The sequence below is a fragment of the Diabrotica virgifera genome, chromosome 2 (assembly GCF_917563875.1).
Source record: "Diabrotica virgifera virgifera chromosome 2, PGI_DIABVI_V3a".
Taxonomy (NCBI): Eukaryota; Metazoa; Arthropoda; class Insecta; order Coleoptera; family Chrysomelidae; genus Diabrotica; species Diabrotica virgifera.
In genome coordinates, this window is record NC_065444.1 from 238,683,873 (window position 1) to 238,706,278 (window position 22,406).

A 22,406-nucleotide genomic window follows, 5' to 3' on the forward strand; every position below is an offset into this window, starting at 1 on the left:
ATTTGAAAATTTTTAGTTTTTTGAACCTGAAAAAAATTTTCAAATAAGAACGGTGTATTTTACCGACTTCAAGCAAGACTAATTTTGAGTATGTATTAGAATACCTCACAATTTAATAATCCAGTGTCTCTGGAAGATAAACAGGCGTACCAGTTTCCATTTTTTTAAATAGAAGCGTTCTGGAGGTGTTTAAAAAACCAATTACAAGACACCATCTTCAGAGAGCTCTAGCTCTCTTAGGAAGCATTTTCGGACTAGGTGATTTGGGTTAAACCTTAATATTTGGAGCTCAGAAATCTACAGTTAAAATATTTCCAATTGTTAATAAAACACCCTGTATACAAATATTTGTGAGCGTCTTAGCCCATTGAATCACGGTTTTTGCTTCAAATTTTAAAAAACCACTTGGATTGACATGAAATTTGACATACACATAGCTAACATATCAAAGAAAAAAGGTGTGCCGATGTGTGCTTTTGCCCAGGGGGTGAGATTCGCCCCTTCTCGGGGGTGTAAAAAATTACGTTCAAAGTAAGTCTAGAAATGGATAAACTAACTAATTCTAAGCAACTTTTTTCTGTAGAGGTTTTTCACTAAGTTAATACTTGGTCGAGTTATTTGTGAGTGAATGTGTTCATTTTTCAACAAAAAAAAAACACGTTTTTAAAAGGTTTCTCGCAAATAACTCAGAAAGTAAGTATTTTATAAAAAAAAACATTCTTAGCAAAAATATAGCGAATAAAAAACTGAAAAAATTGTGTATGTATGAGGTCTCTAGATGCAGTAGAAGCAGAGTTGTGACTAATGAAAAATAGGTTCATATTAGTCAAATTCCAAATCGAATATTTAAACGTGAAATAACCAAAAAATGAAGCACTTTTTGGGAAAAATCATTACATATAACTTTTTAAAAGTGTTTAAAAAAAGCTTTACTTTGTGTGCTTTAAAAAAACATCAAAAGTAAGCAAGTTACGCTCAAAATAAAGTTGGTTCTTTACGTTTTATTTTTATTTTTAAAAGAAGCTTTATTTTTGTTTTTTAAAAAAGTTTCTAACACCAAAAGTAAACAAGTTATGCTCAAAATAAAGTTGGTCCCTTTTTTAGTAACATACCTTACATACTTATATGGTAGACATAGAACATAAAATTACAAAATTATTTATGGAATCTAAGCCTTTTTCAAAAATTTGGTTGTATCCTTGTTTGACTTTTTTAATTATCTTTTAAATACAATTTTTACATAACAAACTAACCATCTTGTTTGAACTTAAACCATTATTTTTTAGGTGGTGTACTAAAATGTTGTTTCTTATATTCTGTACCTCCATCCTTGGTCTAACATTCTGCATAAGTTGGTCCCATATAAAAGCAGTTGAATGATTACAGATCCTGCAAATAATATATAGCCCAATAAATGACCGTTTTGGAGTGTAATTTTCAGGGGCAACTCCGAATTGCATGAAAATTTGGATTTAGGTTCTACTTACCCTCCACTTCAAAGTTGAATGTGCCCTATTGGTTGCTTTTACTTGGGGGGTGATAGTCACCCCTTCTCAGGGGGTGAAAAACGCGTGTTTAAAATAAGCCCGGAAATGGATAAATTGACCGATTATAAGCAACTTTAGTTCTATAAAGTTTTTTACGTAAGTCAATTCTTTTCGCGTTATTCGCAATTGAAAATGTTGATTTTTCGACAAAAAAACTACGTTTTCAGACCGTTTTTCGCAAATTACTCAAAAAGTAAATATTTTATCGAAAAAAATATTGTAAGTAAAAGTGTAGCTTATAAAAAAACAAAAAAAAAATGATGTATCAGTAAAGTATATAAATTGAGAAAAAGCAAAGTTGTAGCTCATGAAAAATACGTTCTTATTCGTCTAATTCCAAATCGAATAAGTCTACGCGAAATCACCGAAAAATTAAGGACTTTTCGGGAAAAGTTTATTAACATTTTTAAAGTACCTAAAAAAAGATTTATATTTAATTTTTACAAAAGTTTCTAGCACCAAATATAAACGAATTACACTGAAAAAAATGTTGGCCCCTTTTTTGGTAAAAAAAATTGTGAAAACTTCCCTCGATTTAGCACCAAATTAAATTAATCGTTACCGATTTACTAGTCCTGTCGCCAGGGGGGGGGGTACAACGGCCTCCTTAATTCAGATGGACTTACCCAAGTTTTTTTTATATATTTTGACCCGTAGAATACGAATTTTTTGGGTAACAGTTGATCCGGATGTCGATAAGATTGTTATAGACAAAGAACTTGAGGAATTACATAACAGCGATTTCCCGCAAAACAAAACATATTTTTGTATTTTTTGGGTCATTTTAAGCAAAAAATATTCCTACAAGTTTTTTCGTAGAATGCATAGTTTTCGAGATAACCGCGGTTGAACTTTCAAAAAATCGAAAAATTGCAATTTTTGAACCCGAATAACTTTTGATTAAAAAATAAAGTAGCAAGTCTGCTTACCGCATTTGTAAGTTTAAGTCAAATTATACCGGTTTTGATTATTTGCATTGCTAAAAATTAATTTTTTTATTGTTAAACTAATCTATAAACACATAGTGTTTCCCGTGCCTAATACATGCGTTTTAACGCTTGCTACGTAGAAATTGCCTCGCTTGCACTTGTAGCTACTCTACCTACTCGTTCGATTTTAAATGGGAAATCATTGAAAACATCACTCACATACTAGGTGTTTATATCTTTGTTTAACAATAAAATAATAAATTTTTAGCAATGAAAATAATCAAAACCGATATAATTTGACTTAAACTTTCAAATGCGGTAAGCAGAATTTCTAGTTTATTTTTTAATCAAAAGTTATTCGGGTTCAAAAATTATAATTTTTCGATTTTTTGAAAGTTCAACCGCGGTTTTCTCGAAAACTATGCATTCTACGAAAAAACTTGTAGGAATATTTTTTGCTTAAAATGACCCAAAAAATACAAAAAGATGTTTTGTTTTGCGAGAAATCGCTGTTATGTAATTCCTCAAGTTCTTTGTCTATAACAATCTTATCGACATCCGAATCAACTGTTACCCAAAAAATTCGTATTCTGCGGGTCAAAATATATAAAAAAACTTGGGTAAGTCCATCTGAATTAAGGAGGCCGTTGTACCCCCCTGGCGACAGGACTATACCATTTATTTTAACTATATGTATATTGTTTATATGATCTGTAAGTTTGATTGGCTTGAAGTGCTTATTTTTGAAAAAAAATTGGTTTTATAATAAAACAAAATTTTCTAAAAATTTTTGAAAAAATTCCTTTTTTCAAAATAACTTAAAAAGTATTAGTGATAAGAAAAATCTTAAAGAGTAAAAAAATATAGGTCTTGTTATTATAAATATGCTAGTTTCATATTGTTTTTCCGCAAGACAAAAATTGGTTAAGATATGGTTGTTCAAAATTTGCATACACTCGTGATTAGTGACCCGTTCAAGCTTTTTTAACTATAACCCTTTCAAAAATAAGCACTTTAAACCGGTGAGACTGACAGATCAAATTAAAAAGTAGATACGTAAGTAAATTTTTTGTAAAGAGGTAGCGATTAATTTCATTTGAGGAGCTAAACACGGGGAGATTTGCATGATTTTTTCACAAAAAAAAAGAGGGCCAACTTTATTTTGAGCGTAACTCGCTTATTTTTAATGCTATAAACTGTTATGAACAATTCCAATAAAGCTTTTTATAATCACTTTAAAAAAGTTTAAATAGGTTTTTCCCGAAAAGTGCTTAATTTTTCGGTGATTTCACCTTGAAATATTCGATTTGGAATTAGACGCACAAGAACGTATTTTTCATGAGCTACAACTTTGTTTTTACTCGATTGATAGACTTTACTGATACACATTTTTTTTCAGTTTTTTATAAGCTACACTTTTGCTAAGGATATTTTTTTCGATCAAGTATTTACTTTTTGAGTTATTTGCGAAAGACCGTCCGAAAACGTAGTTTTTTTGTCGAAAAATAAACATTTTCAATCGAAAATAACTCGAAAAGTATTGACTTACATAAAAAACTCTATAGAACAAAAGTTGCTTAGAATCAGTCAATTTATCCATCTCCGGTCTTATCTTGAATACATGTTTTTTCACCCCCGAGAAAGGGTGACTGTCACCCCCCAAGTAAAAGCAACCAACGGCACAATTTTAACTTTAAAGTGGAGGGTAAGTAGAACCTATATCCAAATTTTCATGCAATTCGGAGTTGCCCCTGAAAATTACACCGTATCGCCGTATTTCCCGTTCATTTACTGGGCTAATAATACAATGTCTAGAGTGGCAACCACCCAGTCAACACAATAGGGAACTTGCACATTTTTTTTATTACATAATATTGTTCAGTTTTGTTTAAAAATGAGATTTTCAAAATTTCACGCTTCAAAAACTCATAATAACAGAAGTACAAGTTTAAAATCTTTTGTATTTTAAAATAGTTCAAACGATCCGTGACGTCACATAGTTTAACTTTATGGTTATATTTATGGCCATATTTAGGTGTATTCTTTTCTTCTTCTTTAGTTTATTGGCCTCCACCTACTTGGGTATTTGGCCAGCTCATCGTCGTGGAATAAGAGAAAAATATTTATATTTTAATGATATTTATCGTATGTCATTGTAATAATATAGATGTATAGTCCATGTGGTGAGACCGCTCCCGTCTGGAAAAATTTCTGATTCGGTTTCTTTGTGGATTCCTATTCAAAAATGCCCCCTTTAAACAAATCTAAAGGGTGCCGGGCGGAATTTTTGGGCAGAAATTGTTTAAACAATTTTTTTAAACAAATACAAAAGATCACGTTTTTTGCTTCGGAGCATATATTTTTAAGTTTTGTGGGTCATTCTAAACAAGAAAGGTATCTTGTAAATGTTCTCAAAAATTGATATTCTCGAGTTATAGGCGATTTAAAATCTGAAAAATGCGAAAATACGCATTTTTGAGGCTTAAAAACTCATATTTAAATTAGTATTTTTGAGGTTGCCAGATACTTAAATTGAAGTTTAAACAATCAGCCTCAAGATCCTGAAGAGTGATTGCGTCTAACCTTAATTTAAACCGTCGTTTTTTAATTGTTAAATATGCATGTCCATCCGATTTTTTTGCCGGAGCGGCGCGCTCTATTTCAAAAATCTCCAATTTTACTCCGAAAGATATTGTTTCTAGATTCTTTGGGATATTCTAAATAAAATAAGTTTCTTGACATTTTTCTCAAAAGTTAACAGTTTTAAAGTTATAAGTGATTTAAAATCCGAAAATGCGTTTTTTGGCATTTTTCGGATTTTAAATCGCTTATAACTGTAAAACTCTTAACTTTTGAGAAAAATGTCAAGAAACTTATTTTATTTAGAATATCCCAAAGAATCTAGAAAAAATATTTTTCGGAGGAAAATAGGAGATTTTTGAAATAGAGCGCGCCGCACCGGCAAAAAAATCGGATAAACACGCATATTTAACAATTAAAAACAACGGTATAAATTAAGACTAGACGCGATCACTCTTCAGAATCTTGAAGCTGAATGTTTAATCTTCAATTTAAGTATCTGGCAACCTCAAAATACTAATTTAAATATGAGTTTTTAAGCCTCAAAAATGCGTATTTTCGCATTTTTCAGATTTTAAATCGCCTATAACTCGAAAACTATCAATTTTTAAGAAAAAATATAAGATACCTTTCTTGTTTAGAATGACCCAAGCAACCTAAGAATATGAACTGCGCGTCATAGAAAACGGGCGCCCTAAAAAATGGGTCATTTTTGATGTCGCGTATCTCCTAAACCTGTTGTCCGATTTAAATGATTTTTTGAATATGTTATAGCCCTATTCTTTGTCAATATCTTTGTGATAATATTTTTGCAAAACAGGTAAATTTTCAATGTATACCGGGTGTACGAATCAAACTGTGTTTTTTTCTCAAAGTTCGCAACACCCTGTGGATTATTCTAGCATTTATAAAATACTTAAATTAAAATTCAACTATAGCCTCAGGCTTTCGTAACATTCTGTTTTTTGATTCATTCGCTTATGTTGGATAATACAAAAGTTATGTACTTTAACAACTAGCCATGTTCTTCATCAGTACAGGGTGTTATAAGTCTAAAGTGTTTTAGGGACTAAATAAGTTCGACAAACTTTAAGGGGTAATTCTGCATTAAAAATAATAACAGTTTGCTTTATCCGCAAAAGCTTCGTTTCCGAGATACGGGATGTTAAATTTTTTCTTACAAACTGATGATTTATTTATTGCTTTAAAACCGGTTGAGATATGCAAATGAAATTTGGTAGGTTTTAAGAGATGGTTATTGCGCATTTTTTGACATTCAACTAAGAATTTTATATTCACTATTGGAGCGCATACGGGTAATATCACCGATCATATTATTCGTATGTACGCCAATGGTGAATAAAAAATTCTTAATTGTATATCAAAAAATGTTAAAAAATTACGTCTTAAAACTTACCAAATTTCATTTACATATCTCAACCGGTTTTAGGGCAATAAATAAATCGTCAGTTTTTAAGAAAAAATTCAACATCCTGTATGTTGGAACCGAAGCATTTGCGGACATATGTTTATAAAGCAACCGGTCATTATGTTTTCATGCAGAATTACCCCTTAAAGTTTGTCGTACTTCTTTAGAAACACCCTGTACTGATAAAGAGCATGCCTAGTTGTTAAAGTACATAACTTTTGTATTATCCATCATAAATGAATGAATCAAAAAACAGAATGTTAAGAAAATCAGAGGCTGTTGGGTTTTAATTTCAGTATTTTATAAATGCTAGAATATGCCACAGGGTGTTGCGAACTTTGAGAAAAAAACACAGTTTGATTCGTACACCCGGTATATAATGAAAATTTACCTGTTTTGCAAAAATATTAATACAGTGATATTTACAAAGAATAGGGCTATAACATATTCAAAAAATCACTTAAATCGGACAACAGGTTTAGGAGATACGCGACATAAAAAATGACCCATTTTTTAGGGTGCCCGTTTTCTATGACGCGCAGTTTATTTTCCAGGGCAATAAAACGTAATCTTTTGTATTTGTTTAAAAAAATTGTTTAAACAATTTCTGCCCAAAAATTCCGCCCGGCACCCTTCAGATTTATTTAAAGGGGACATTTTTGAATAGGAATCCACAAAGAAACCGAATCAGACATTTTTCAGACGGGAGCGGTCTCACCACATGGACTAATACCAGTTTGTTGAGATTGGAGGTTGATACAGTTTTTGAAGGAGAGGAAAGAAGGTTTACTATGGAAAATAAAAGAAAACACCATAAGTGTTGTTTAGTGCCATTTTCTAAAAGTACAAGTTTTTCTATGAATTTAAAATAGTTCAAACGATCAAACGTATTTTCTACTGACGTTTATAATGTCTAATTTAAAATTATATACAATTTTGTTTACTTTGTTGGTGCAGAATGTAAATTTGAATTTAGAATCGCCTTTAGGGGCCAAATGGAACACAAAAACAACTTTTTTTATCTTTGATATACGGAATGGGACGTTTCGATGCCGCCGGTTCATCGCCGGCCGTTTCGATGCCGCCGGTTCATCGCCAGTCCATTTCATCGCCGTCACATCTCGCATTTCCTAGAATTCCTAATTAAGACTAAAAATAACTAATAATTGTAACTGTCGAAAATTCGGAAATATATCAGTTAGCGATTAATTGACTGGCGATGAATCGGCCGGTATCGGCATCGAACTGGCGGCATCGAAACGGCGGCTATGAAACGTCCTAGACCCTTGATATATGTTTTAAATTATGGTCCGTTGTGATTTAAAACATTTTTTTCGAATTTAAAATTTTATGCAAGTTCCCTATCCATCCATCCAACCCATCTGTTTGTGGATGGATGGTAAATCTAAGATCGAGGCTAAATTGAAATAATGGATGGATGATATAGATTATAGCAGTGGCGTCTCATGATTTTTACAATAGGGGAGGCTATACCTAACTGTAAAATATCTAGACAAATTTTCACTAGCAAAAAAATGCGCCAAAAAATGTAATTTAAGTCCCCATTTTTGACCATTTTTTATTTACATTTCATAATATCACCATAATTCACAATTTCATAATATCATATCATTTTAAAATTAGTTACTCTAATTGCAAAAGTGTAATACCAAAGTTTGTGTCGTTTATTTATTAACAATTCCTTCTTTGTAAGTAGAAATGCATATCGAAATAAATACAGATTTAAAGATTTGCAGTCCATACAGGTTGAAGTTTCACATTTTTTCACAAGATACTCAACTGAAATTTTTTAATTCTAAACGCGACCTATAGGTACTGCGAATCCAAAAACACGGTAAATTACCGATATTATTTTGCTTCGCGTTACAGATATCGGAAAAAGTTATTTGAACAAGTTGTTCCAAATATTATTCTAACCCCACATACCAAATTTCATAACAAAATTCGCACTTTTAGTTTTTTCATTATTTGTAGTCAGGACCCTAAAATTGGTTGTCCCAAGATGCACGCAACGGAGGCGAGAACCGATCAGCCTCCCTTGCTAAATCTCCGGGCAGCGTGTGATGGCATCGTGAATAACACTATTAGGAGACTGGGTCTCCTTAAACGCTGCTGAGCTGCGCGGAACATTAGCAACGGAAGCTGGCCAGCTTCATGCCTCTGTTCATGCATCTCGGGATAACCCAGGGTCCTGCCTACAATAATAATGAATAAACTGAGACGCAATCATGCGTTATAATGTTAATCCTCCGTGCGTATGGATATATAGTGATAATGTGGCATTTACACTTTGTATAATAGTAAGAGTGCTTGTTGTTTTTCGCGATTCAAGATAAACAAAACAGTGTAGCGTGCGTAAAAAATTTATGGGGAGGCTAAGCCTCCCTTGTCTCCTCTGGCGAGCCGCCACTGGATTATAGATGGCTGGTTGTTATCTATTGATAAACAATAATATACAATGCAATAGAATAGTGCCGGAGTTTAATAATAGATGACACAGTATAGGATATAGTATTAATGCAAACTCGCAAAAAATAAAATCCAGAAATTATTTAAGCTCCGATTTGTCTCGATTAAGAAAATGATAAATAAGTTAGAGCTTAAAAAATTCCTGGATTTCAGTATTATTACGATATAATTAATTTTAGTTTTTAGTTACAACAATGGGTGGAATGCATAAAACGTAGTAGATGCTATTGCTTCAGCAAATAGTATCTACTTTGTAGCATTTTCTTTTACATAAAAGTATATGCTTTTGTTGAGAAGAACATACTACACAACAGAAGTAGATAGGTACCTACTCCTGACCTGAAGTGGCTATTACTAAGCTCAGTGCCAGCCGTATCTGCATTACACCAATCGTGATGGAACTAGTTTTCCATGTGCTTGTGATTTGTGAATTCACATTTTCATGTACCTAATTATTAGAATTGTATATGAGTAAAAATGAGTGACTCTTTACTTTTCATGCTTCCACCCAATATGTATGATCCTGGTGTTGTTCTGAATTCTGAAGCTATTTCCTTGTGGCATTTTTGTAATCAATTTATTCAATCAATGTACTTTGACAACGACATCCAATGTGGATGTCGAAACATTAATAAAATCATTTTTTTAGTTCAATTGTGGCTTATTTCCCATTTAGAATAGTTGATTATGATTCTGGTTTTAAGTTACAACAATATGTACGAATTTTGTTTTAAGTTACAACAATAATATATGTATAATTTTGATTTTGGTTTAAAACGATATACAGATATATACAATTTTGTTTTAAGTTACAGCGATATTTTACAAAGCAACTAGATCAAGGTGTGATTAGCAAAAAAAATGATGAGTACAGACAGGTGTAGACTTACGCTCACTTCATTTTATCCTATGTATCCCATTTCAGGCACAAGTTCTGATACTGAGTCGAAATTCAATGAAAGGGTTCAATTCAACAATACCCTGTTTTTAAACCAGGAGAAATAATTCAAATTTACTGCACTGTAATGGTTGTTTGTAATTGGTCTAATGGCAGGCAAGTTTACTCTACTAAATTGTGAAATTTTGACACTATTGACATTTATGAAATTCTGACACTATTGACAATTAAAATTTCTTGTGTTTCCTGCATTATTCCTTTCATTTTTAAATTTTTAGTCTACATTTATATAAAAAACAGTTGTTTTTAGAACTCTTTAGTGACATATTAATATAATATAATATTTATGGATTACATACTTTCAAAGGCCAATGTGATCAACCAAAAAAGAAGATGAACCTAGTGATGTTTCTAGTGACATTATTGGGTGTGAATCTGTCTTTTGAGTTTACTCCTCCTGGTTTAAAAGCAGTGTATAATAGGTTTAGGATTAGGAGACTTTGCTAACTTGTAACTTGTAGGTTAAGGAGAATCAGAGATAATAAGAAATGTATATTGAAGGTTGTTTCACAGACGAGACCTTTCAGGATAAGGTTTAAAACTATCCATTCATCCAGAAAATCTATCATATTCTTTTTCTCATGAGCATCTTTCAGTGCGTCACAGTTTTTCGATTTCTTTCTAACGCATTAAATTGTATGTGACAGAAAAAGGCATGTCAGTGATTACAGACATTTATAACATTTATTCTAGTTGTCGATAGATGGCGCTATAAAAAAAATTATTTACGAATTATATAATATATCTACGAATATAATTTGTACAATTTATAAGACTATACAAATCAAAGAAAACCCACTTTTATAAATGCAATAAACACAATTGATTTGTTTTTATGCCAAATTTCAAAAAAAATGTGACAACTGTCAGATTTAACTAAAATGTCATGTTAGAATAAATGTTATAAATGTGTATTATCATGAACTTACCTTTTTTTCTATCATTTGTGACGCACTGAAAAATGCTCATGAAAAGGACTCTACCCCAATAAACCATACAACTGGATATTCCAAGTGGATGGATTGTTTAATGGATGGATGACTAGGTGGGTGGTTGGACATAGATAGATAGTTGAAATACTAATTGAAAAAGAATAGTTATTCCCTTTTATATTTGTGGAAATATAGTGCAAGAACAAAAACACCCCTGTCACAGATCACATTAAAATGTTTATGACTAATAATCGGAATGCCATTTTAGAAGAAAGAAGGTTGTTTTGTAAGTCAAAATGGGTCAGAAACTAAAATTCGAATTATTTATCCTCTGCGCTTCTTCTTCTTCTAATGGCGATACAACCCTTTATGAGTCTTTGCCTGCTTCACAATGTTCTTTCATTCTGCCCTGTCGGATACTTTCCTTCGCCACTGACTCATGTTCATGGTTTTAAGATCCCTTTCTACTTCGTCTATCCATCTTTTACAGGGCCTTCCTCTTGTTCTATTCCCTTGGAGCTTCCATTTCTGGATTACTTTTACAGCTCGATTATCTGACATTCTTTCTAAGTGACCAAGCCAGTTTTGAGCTAAAATAGTCTCAGTTGATTTTCATCAGTGGTTGAGAGGGTCCATGTTTCACATCCATATGTTGTTAAAAAGGCAATATCCTAAGTGTCTACTATATACTAGTTCATGTTGTTTTATTAGTATGCTTTGCAAAAAAATAAATAACTTCAATAATTGTCATTAGATTGTCTAGTTTATAAATTCTTAAAATACATTTTAAATTTAAGATCCTGAACTTTATTTAACTTCTGCTGCGCACAATAGTATTATAAGATACTAATAATACTAATAGGTTATGAGCCGCTCCAGTTAGAAGAATATTTTGCAGCAAGCAAAAACTTAAAGATTTGTTTTTTGTACGATGGTTAAAAATGATCATTTGGGACTTGGAAGTGTTGACTAACTCAGAGGCAGAGAAAATTACAGTACCTGGAAATTCCAAATTACTGCTCTCCTGAAGTATGATGGTTTATGGTATTGTGTTCAGCCAGAGATTCAACCAGCTGGTAATAATACTAATGATGGTAATAATGTTGTTAATTTAGACAATCCAGCAAAAAAAGCGTCACGAGGAGAAATCACTTTCAAAAATAATACTTTCTCTGGATAAGAGTACATATCCTCATGTAATGCAATTCAAAACAGCTGTAGAGACATGGCTTGCACTTGAAAAAGCATTTGAGGATAAAGGTCTTCATCGTCGACTTCGTTTACTACGAAATTTATGTTCAATTAAACTATCCAATTTTAGTACAATGGAAGATTATGTAAACGAAGCGATTGACTTATCTCAGCAACTATCTTCTATTGGAAAACCGATCGATGATGAATTTTTGGGTGCAATCATGCTGCAGGGTCTCTCAGAAGCATATGACCCAATGGTAATGGCTCTGGAAAATTCAAATGTTGACATTACAGAGGATTTTGTTAAGACCAAACTCTTGCAAGACAAAAAATGGCAAAAAGGTAAACGTGAAGAAAACAATGCACTCTCGGCGCAGAAATTTAAAAAAGTACCACATTGTTGGGGTTGCGGATCCAAAGGACATTACAAAAATCAATGTACTAAAAAGAAAATGGAAAAATCGCCCGAAAGAAGTATATTTCAAAGCAAAAGTAACAAAAAAGGCGGTACAACATGTTTCGCTGCATTTGGTATCAACATGAAAGACGATGTATGGTACGTTGACAGCGGTGCATCTTCACACATGACCGGAAAATATGAAATTTTAACAGATATTACCAACAAAAATTCTGGTCAAGAGATTGTGGTGGCAAACGACTCCAGGCTTACAGTAAAAGAAACTGGTAATGCTACAGTTACACTAAGAGAAAGTCGAGAAGAAAAATTGATACAAAACATTAGGTATTATATGTACCAAACCTATCGGTAAATCTCTTATCAGTGAACGCCTTAGTAAGCAATGGTTGGTCTGTTATATTTAACATCAACGGATGCAGACTTTTTCACAATCAAAAGATAGCAGTGAAGAAGAGACCTGAAGCCACAGCAACAAATCTCGATGGATTGTATAAACTTAATACAATGGCTAAGGAAAAAGTTAACATTGCTAAACCTCAAAATTCACAGATGTTATGGCATAAAAGATTGGGTCATTTAAACCATTTTAGCATGGATCTATTAAAAAATGGTATGGCAACTGGTATACACTATGAAAAACAAGAAACACCTGAGCTTTGTGGAAGCTGTATTAAGGCAAAGCATGCCAGAAAACCATTTCCTAAAAATCCAAACAAAGAAGTTGCTAAAAATAAACTCGATTTGGTTCATTCAGATCTAGCTGGACCTATGGAGGTTCCATCATATGCTGGTTCAAAATATTTGTTTACCCTTATTGATGACCATACAAGAAAAGCATTTTGTTATTTTTTGAAGTCAAAGAACGAAGTTCCTGAGAAGTTTCAAGAATATTGTGCAGAAGTCGAAACTGAAAGAAAAATTAAAGTTTTAAGAAGCGACAATGGTGGTGAGTACTGCAATGCTCGTATGAACAAGTTTTTAAAAAGCAAAGGCATCAAACATGAACTTACTGTGCCATATTGTCCTGAACAGAATGGTGTTGCCGAAAGGTTCAACCGCACTATTTTCGAAAAAGTATGTTCGATGCTGTTCGAGGTAAATGCTGAAAAACAAATGTGGGCAGAAGCTGCTAACACAGCAGTATATTTATTAAACAGATCACCAACCAAGAAACTGAAAGGTAAAACTCCAGAAGAAAAATGGTCTGGAAACAAAGTTGACCTTACAATTCTACTTATCTTTGGATGTTATGCATATGCTCATGTTCCAAAAATAAAGCGGAAGAAACTCGACCAGAAAAGTAAAGAAAAAATCTTTGTTGGGTATTCAGAAACATCTGCCGGATACAGACTGCTAGATCCTGTTACACACAAAATTGAAATTGCACGAGATGTTGTATTTTTGGAAGAAAAAATGAATGACAAACCGTTTGAAGAAAGAAGCATGTCATTTCCTCTTGAGCAGACTGACATTGAAGTTGCAATGGTTCCAAAGTTGTCTGAAGTTGAAACAGATGAACCTGCTGATCCTGAAACTGTTACAGTCCAAGAAAACAATCTTTTTTTTTTTTTTTTTTATTTAACGTCCTAATTTATTTACAATCTGTAAAACAAGTTACAATAAGTAAATTTTGTGACCACTAGTGTAGGTGACTTGGAGAAAATGATTCAATAATCATTTTCTTTACAAATATTTTACATAGATATAAAATTGTTTGTCTCTGGGAATTACGGCACATATAACTAAAATCGCGATGGTAAATCACTAGGTGTATTTCGTCTAAGTCTCCGTCTGTCTGGTTGGCTCATCAGGTTTCTGGCTAGTACATTTGGATGTTGTGCCAGTCTGTCTTCGTATTTCTGTGCAAAGTTGGTAATTTCTTCTTTTACTGTTGAAATTTCTAGATCGCGTCTAATAATAATATTTGCAACATACCATGGGGCATTTGTGATTATTCGAAGAACCTTCGACTGGAACCTCTCCAAGATTTCGATATTGGAGTTTGATGCAGTACCCCAAAGTTGGATCCCGTAAGTCCATATTGGCTTCAAAATTGCTTTGTAGACAAGTACTTTATTTTTCATCGAAAGTGATGATTTGTGACCAATCAGCCAGTAAAGATTGTGTAATTTGAGACCAAGTTGTTTACGCTTCATAAAAATGTGTGTTCTCCAGTTTAATCTTTGGTCTAGATGCATTCCAAGGTATTTGACTGTTGCTTGCTGTTTTAGTTGGTGGTTGTTGATATATACAGGCGGGCAGTGACCTTTACGGTTTGTGAAGGTAATATGAACCGACTTTGTTTCATTTGTTTGAAAACGCCACCGTTTTAACCAAGTTTGCATTTTGTTGAGGCTGGTTTGCAGAAGTTGAGAAGCTATCCGTGGGTCCTGATGTACTGACATCACTGCTGTGTCGTCTGCATATGTAGCTGTAGTGGTTTGAAAGTTTGTTGGTAAGTCTGCTGTGTACAATAGGTATAACACTGGCCCCAGAACACTGCCCTGTGGAACTCCAGATCCAACTGGAAATAGAGACGTGCACTCATCTCTATGTTGTACAAAAAAGTAACGGTTATGGAGGTAGGATTTTAAAATTAGGAAGTGAGTGAGAGGAAGCATATTTTTTAATTTGTATAGAAGGCCTGTGTGCCAGACTTTATCGAATGCTTGCGAGATGTCTAGAAAAGCGGCAGTGCAGTACATTTTGTCTTCCAATGCTTGATTAACAGTTCTGCATATCCGATGAACCTGTTCTATGGTTGCGTGTTGGGATCTGAATCCAAACTGGTGTGCAGGGATTAGTTCTCGATCTGATAGGAGTGGTTGAATTCTTGAGAGTATCAGTTTTTCTAGGATCTTTGACACTATCGGCAGTAAGCTTATGGGTCGATATGATTTGACATTTTCCAGCGGCTTTCCTGGTTTGGGAATTAGTATAATTTTTGCGACTTTCCAGAGGAGAGGGAAATATGCGGTTCTTAATACTGCATTGAATAATTGAGTGAGGTACACAATTCCTTTCCTGGGTAGTTGTTTAATAATTTTACTGGATATAAGATCGAAGCCTGGGGACTTTTTCGATTTAAGATTTTGTATTATTTTGATCACTTCATTTACCTTAAACTTTTCCGGTGGAAGTTCTAACTGGTATGGAAATTCTAAAAATTGTTGGATGGATGCTTCAAAGTTTTGATTATTCTCAGCAGGGAAAGGTTGAAAGACGTCTGTGAGATATTTTGCAAACACTTCTGATTTTTCTTTATTGCTTTTGGCCCATTCGCCGTTTTCTGCGCGAATAGGAGGGTTGCTTGATTGAGGTCGTTTAAATTTTTTCGTAGCCTTCCATAGAGAATAGTCTGTAATTTCTGTTGCTGATAGGTTGCTAAGATATTCTTTAATCCCATCGTTTTTGTAGTTATTTAGGAGAGTTTTAAGTTGAAGTGTAGCCTGGTTGAGTCTGGTTTTGTCCTGAGGCGCGTGCGTTCTTTGCCATGTTTTTCTTAAATATCGTTTTTCTTTGATTTTTTGTCTGATTATGTTTGGTAGCTCTTGTTTCATGAGCGTCGTGTTTTTTAGGGGTGTTGTTTGCCAGATTGCTTCCTGTATAATTACGTTAAAATTTTGTATGGCTTCATCTATTTCATAGTTTGTTTTTAAAGGTATGTTTAGGTTTAGGTTGTCCTCAATCACCCGCCGAAACCTTTCCCAATCCGTATATTTGTTGTCCAGTTTCGGTGGTAGCTGTACCTCAACAAGTTCAGTACTTATCGTGATTAATACAGGCGAGTGATCCGAGGAAAGGTCAAAGCAAGATTCAATTCTTTGCGATCTTTTTGGAATTCCCTTTGTTATGCAGAAGTCAAGTAGATCGGGTATTTTGTTCACGTCGGTTGGCCAATAAGTAGGTTCACCACTGGAAATATACGAGTAGTTGTTACTATTCATAGCCGCTAGAAGCTGTCGTCCTTTTGGGGTGATTAATCTTGATCCCCAATGTGTATGTTTAGAGTTGTAATCTCCTCCAGCCAGGAATCTGTTACCCAATGTTTTAAAAAATTCTTCAAATTGTTCTTTTTTTATCTTGTGTATTGGTGGGCAATAGACTGCAGAGATTGTTAGTGAGCCATGCCAATCTTCAATAACTATGTTAGTAGCCTGCAAGTAGTCTTTTTTAAAGTCATTAGTCTCATAGTGTTTGATATTGTTTTTGATTATAATAGCAGTTCCACCATGGGCTGTACCATCTGGGTGTCTAGTATTGTAAGTTGTGTAGTTAGGTATTTTAAAGTAGCTTCTACTTGTGAAGTGAGTTTCTGATATTAACATTATATCAATTTCGTGACTAATGATGAAAGTTTTTACCTCAAGACAATGTTTGGCAAGCCCGTTGGCGTTCCAAAGTGCAATTTTTAGTAACTTATTCATTTTGTTAAATTATTGACGACTATCGTTAGGAGGTTTAGCAGTGTGGACAGTTGTTCCGCAAATCCTTTAAACATCGATTTTAGTTCAGACAGGTCGTTAGCAGGAGTAGGATGCGTTAAATTTGGTGCTTGCAAAGTATTCTGAGATGTGCTTGCTTGAGGTAGTTGGTTTGTTACTGCTTGTGAGTAGCTAATGCCTGGATTGATGGTTCTTCCAATATTACTCGTTAGTGGGGTTGTAGGTTGTTTTTGCCGTAGGGTTGGATATGTTTTTTTCTGCAGTTCCTTATATATAGTACATCCTTTATAATTTGCCGGGTGGTTTCCTTCGCAAAGAATGCACTGAACATCGTCAGATCTTTCTTTTCTTGTACAGTGTTCAGTAGCATGATCTCCGGTGCATTTTACACATCTGGGCCTATGTTGACAGTATTTTTTTGTATGCGCATATCTTTGACATCTACTGCACTGTGGAATTTCCCTCCTTGTGTATGGTGGTTCAAATTTAATTTTGTAGTTTAGCAAGTGTTCAACGTCGTAAATTGTTTTATTATTTTCTGCTGATTTTAAGTCAATGAAGAACATTGATAAAGGTTGCTTAGTTTTGTAATTTTTAATGTTCCACATATTTACTACCGAGTGCCCCAGCTTTTCGATTTCTTCTTTTAATTCTGTCAGATTGGCTGAGTAATGCATGTTTTTTAATACTACTCTGAAGCTGCGTTCGTCACGAGGCCTAAATGTATGGAATTCTGTTTTTTTCTCAGTTAAAGCTTTAGTTATTGTACTATAATTTTCTTTTTCTTTAGGTTGTATTTTAACTTGATCGTGATTTAAAACTTTGATTTCGTATCCATTTTTGGCTATATTATTTAATAGTGTGGTGAGTGGGGTCACATTTTTCACTCCATTTACAAATATGGGAGGTGGTTTTGAGGTTTTTTCAGTTTGAATCTCAGTTCTTTCAGTTTGAACTTCTTCATTTTTTGCTTCGTTATCTGCGTCGTTAGACAACTCCTCAAATCGATTTGATGTATGAACAGGTGAATTTAGCCAGTAGTCATTAATTTTGGTCTGTTTAGTTACTCTGTGTTCAGGGCTAAGTCTGACTCTTTTCCTAGTGTTTTCTACAGTTTTCCATTCTTCGTCTTGGCTAATTTCTTGGCTATTTTTGTTTGGCAAGGCTGGGATATTGCTAAAGTATAGGGGTTGTTGTGTTGTTTGGTAATATGGTGTGGGTAAAACCTGAGGAAATGAAACGTTACCTTGTACTAGTTGGTCGTTGTTGATCTGAACTTGCGGAGCGTACGCCACTGGCTGAGTTGTAAATTGGCCTGGCTGAATCATCGCTGGTGTTGGAACTCCGTATAAATTCTGCTGTGGCTGTGGCTGCATCGGTTGAAACGGCGAAGTAATATTGTAATCCATTTCGCTGAGAGTTTTTTCCGTTTTGTCATTGGAATCACTTTCAATTTATCAATAATAAAAACTGAGTTTATTATTTTTAAAACAAGTACCGGGTCATTCGAATATATGATATTAAAAACACATTAAAATAATTAAAATCACATTAACGGTTACAGTATAAAATATTTTAAAATTTGCTGGACGAAATGCGACCGCTTTGGTCTAAGGTTTGTGGTCGACTGAAGAAAACAATCAAGTTTCAATTCGTCCAAGTACTAGTAAGAGTGTGAATGAGAACGATTGTGGCGAGAATGAAGCGAATGATTGTTTGGAAGTAAGTAATGTAGAGAGTTTCAATGATTTTGAGAAAGATATGACAGAAAGTGTGCATGAAAGTGTAAACGAAAATGATGTAAATACTAGAAAGTACGTTTCAGAGCAAAAGGTAGATGATACATGTAGTTCGCGATATCCGAAAAGAGATAGACGAATGCCAAAAATGTATGATGATTTTGCAGTTGATAATGAGAGAGTTAGTTATGCAATGCCTTGCCTTCCTATTGATGATTTAGAACCCACAACTGTTTCAGAAGCTTTATCAGGTTCGAGAAGTTTTGAATGGATTAAAGCTATCGAAAAAGAGATGAATGCGTTCAAAATTAACAACACTTGGGAACTAGTAGATAAGCCTTCTAACAAAAACATTGTAAAAAACAAATGGGTTTTTAAAATAAAAAGGGATCAGAATGGTGACATTTTAGCTTATAAAGCTCGTTTAGTAGCCAAAGGCTTTACTCAAAAACATGGCATAGATTATAACGAGACTTTTTCACCTGTTATTTGTTACAGTAATTTAAGGTTTTTTGACTTGCATTGACTGCTGAACTAAACCTAGAAGCAGATCAGATGGATGTAGAAACAGTTTTCTTAAATGGTAACATTGATCAAGAAATTTATATGTCTCAACCTGAAGGTTTTAAAGTGCCCGGTTTTGAAAACAAAGTTTGCAAATTCAATAAAGCAATATATGGGTTAAAACAATCTTCTAGGCTTTGGTATGAAAAAGCAACACAAGTTCTTCAAAAATTAGGTTACAAACAATCTAAAATTGAACCTTGTATTTTTGTAAAAATTTCTGATAAAATGCTAGTTATCATAGCATTATATGTTGATGATTTTTTCATTTTTTACCATGATGTGAGTGAGGTAAAATTTCTAAAATCAGAATTACAAATACATTTTCGTATGAAGGACTTAGGGCCAATTTCATATTGTTTGGGAATGAAAGTTGAGCGAAATAGAAAGCAAAACAAGTTGAAACTTAGTCAAGATCAGTATGTTGTGAAATTGCTTAAAAAATTTCAAATGACTGATTGTAAGACTGTTAGTACAACCCTTGAACAAAATCAAAAACTTTCGTATGAGGGAGAATATCATGAAGTGCCTTTTCAGCAGTTAAAGATATTTTAACAAAAGCTTTAGGTACTCAAAAGCACAAGTTTATATATAATAAACTTAGTTTAAAAGTATAGGTGACCTTAGGTATTGAGGGAGAATGTTTAAAAAGGCAATATCCTAAGTGTCTACTATATACTAGTTCATGTTGTTTTATTAGTATGCTTTGCAAAAAATAAATAACTTCAATAATTGAATGGTGGGCTACAACAATGTTGTAAGCGACATATTGGGTCAAAGTGAGGTTTTAATACAATATTATTGTACATCCAAAGACCAATGCGAGCATCTTTCAATCTGGCTAAAAACATTTTGCCTTCCCCGAGTTTTTCATACCGCAATGTTGGTATCCGTATGTTCATACATAGCTTCTCAATATGTTTTTTTCATCTCCTGCACAATGTCAATTCTGTCGCTTACAACATTGTTGTAGCCCACCATTCAATTGTCATTAGATTGTCTAGTTTATAAATTCTTAAAATACATTTTAAATTTAAGATCCTGAACTTTATTTAACTTCTGCTGCGCACAATAGTATTATAAGATACTAATAATACTAATATATGTGACCACTGGTCTAATTACTATTTTGTAGATTCTAAGCTTAAACTCACAATTCAGTAACTTACTTCGATGTTTTTTAAGATGGAAATATAAAGCAGAACAGAGTGGTGAAATACTCGACAAGGGAATTTATAATAATTGCATTTACAACTTGTTGTTTACAGTGATAATAATCTTTAACGAACTAGTTCCTTTTATACCCACAAAAGTAAATAAAAATTTTATTTAATCAATTAAGCCCATTCATACCTTTCGGTGTTGGGCTGTTGGGCTGTTTACAACTAGTTCAATATCTACATTTCAATATATTTTAATAATTATACAATACTTATTTTAACAATACAATTTTAATGAATATAAATTACTTATTTGACCCATCTTTCTGTCCATATGTTTTAATCTTGTGGTGCTTCTTTGATACATCTTTTCCATGCTGTTCTATTTTGAGCTAATTGTTTTGCCATACTCATTGCAGTCCTCTCTTCTCTGCTTCTTGTCTAACTTGTTCTTCCCATCTCATTTTTGGGCGACCTACTTTATTTTTCCCTTGTACTCTGACTTCATATACTTTTTTCGTTATTCTTGTGTCGTTTAGTCTATGGATGTGTCCCAACCATCCTAACTGGCGTTCCCCTATAATTGTCTCTATGGGTTTTATCTTTAGAGCTTGAGTTATTGTGTCGTTTCTTATTTTGTCTCTTCGTGTGACCCCTTCTATTTTTCTCAAGAATCTCATCTCTGTAGCTTTGATTTTTCTTTTGTTGTTCTTTGTTAGCGTCCACGACTCACTCCCATAGATGATTGATGGTCGGACCACTTTTTGGTACACTTGTGTTTTGACTTCTTTGGGTACCTCTTTCTTTCCAAAGAACGTATTTCTTAATGTATTATAAATTGTCCCTGCTTTTCCTATTTTATTGTTTATTTCTTTGTCTATTTTACCATCTTCTTCAATAATTGTACCTAAGTAGTTGTAGCTGTTTACTTGTTCCAACACTTGTCCTTCTACCTTAATTTTTATCACTTTTTTTGTAGTTGCCATAACCATTGTTTTACTTTTATCCGTGTTTATATCCATGTTTATTTTTCTTAGTTCTTTTATATAAGTGTTTATTATTTGTTGCAGTTTCTCTTCCGTGTCAGCTAACAATACCATATCATCTGCAAATAGTAATTCTTGTATTTGTACATTGTTCATTTTCCCAATATCATGTCTTTAGATTTCTCACTAGTAAATAAAAATATAAACTAAAAGTAAAGATGATTCAGATTTGATTACTAACAGTGCCTCCACTATGTGCTTATATGTATTTCGAATTTAACTTATTCTCTTCAGAGCACCTGTGTAGAGGCACTAGATTGTTTTGTTTATTTAAAAAATAAAAAAATGTATTTTTAAATTGTATTTTTATATTTATATTACAGATATTAATTTTGACGGTGGATTAGCTATAGAAGTTGAAACCTTAATTATAAAGAGCTTATTTTATAATTCACCTTTATTATGTCCACAAATGGAAACAAAACAAAAACAAAACATTAAATCAAAAAATAATATATTATAATAATACATACATACGTTTTAAAATCATCTGGAATATCACCATCATATCCTAACGTTCTTAACCACTCTGCAGCTTGTAAATGCCCGTCCATTTTAACAAGGAACAACTAAAATAATTAAAATATTTAAACAATTCCAAAATTAAATCTACAACATTCGTTATAACGGTTTGACAATTTGTATTTGACAAGACAAATGACAAGTCAGGAAGCACTTTAAAGGGAGAGTTCCTGCCATTGGTTCCTGCTGGCCCAATCAACAAAGCTTCTCGGAATGTTCGTGATGACTTTAAAATATTTTTGTAAAATATGACAAAATAAAACAGGTAAAACATTTTGTTTAATACAACTTTTCAATACACTAATAATACACAAATAAATTAATCATATTGTACACAAATATTTATGAAATTATTTATATTTTATTTTAAATTTACCTCTCAAAAATAACGCATGTGCATTGAAAACTGTTGTGCTGTCAGGAAGTTTTTTAAAGAGGTGGAAAACTATCGAT

At 33.2% G+C, this 22,406-nt stretch overlaps 1 protein-coding gene across 3 annotated transcripts in view; it reads right to left on the reverse strand.

The window, feature by feature from the left end:
- The window catches only part of LOC114330874 (uncharacterized), a 94,212-nt gene that overhangs the window by 55,040 nt on the left and 16,766 nt on the right, over positions 1–22,406 (reverse strand). The window contains exons 2-3 of one of the 3 annotated variants that reach the window (XM_050644397.1): positions 21,909–22,000; positions 1,254–1,389 (exon numbers count right to left, since the gene is read on the reverse strand). In XM_050644397.1, the coding sequence (XP_050500354.1) occupies positions 1,254–1,389; positions 21,909–21,985 (213 nt within the window). In that variant the 5' untranslated portion in view covers positions 21,986–22,000. Of the gene's footprint in view, positions 1–1,253; positions 1,390–21,904; positions 22,077–22,406 lie in introns of those variants that run through there. The other 2 variants (XM_050644399.1, XM_050644398.1) reach the window with 2 other exon arrangements.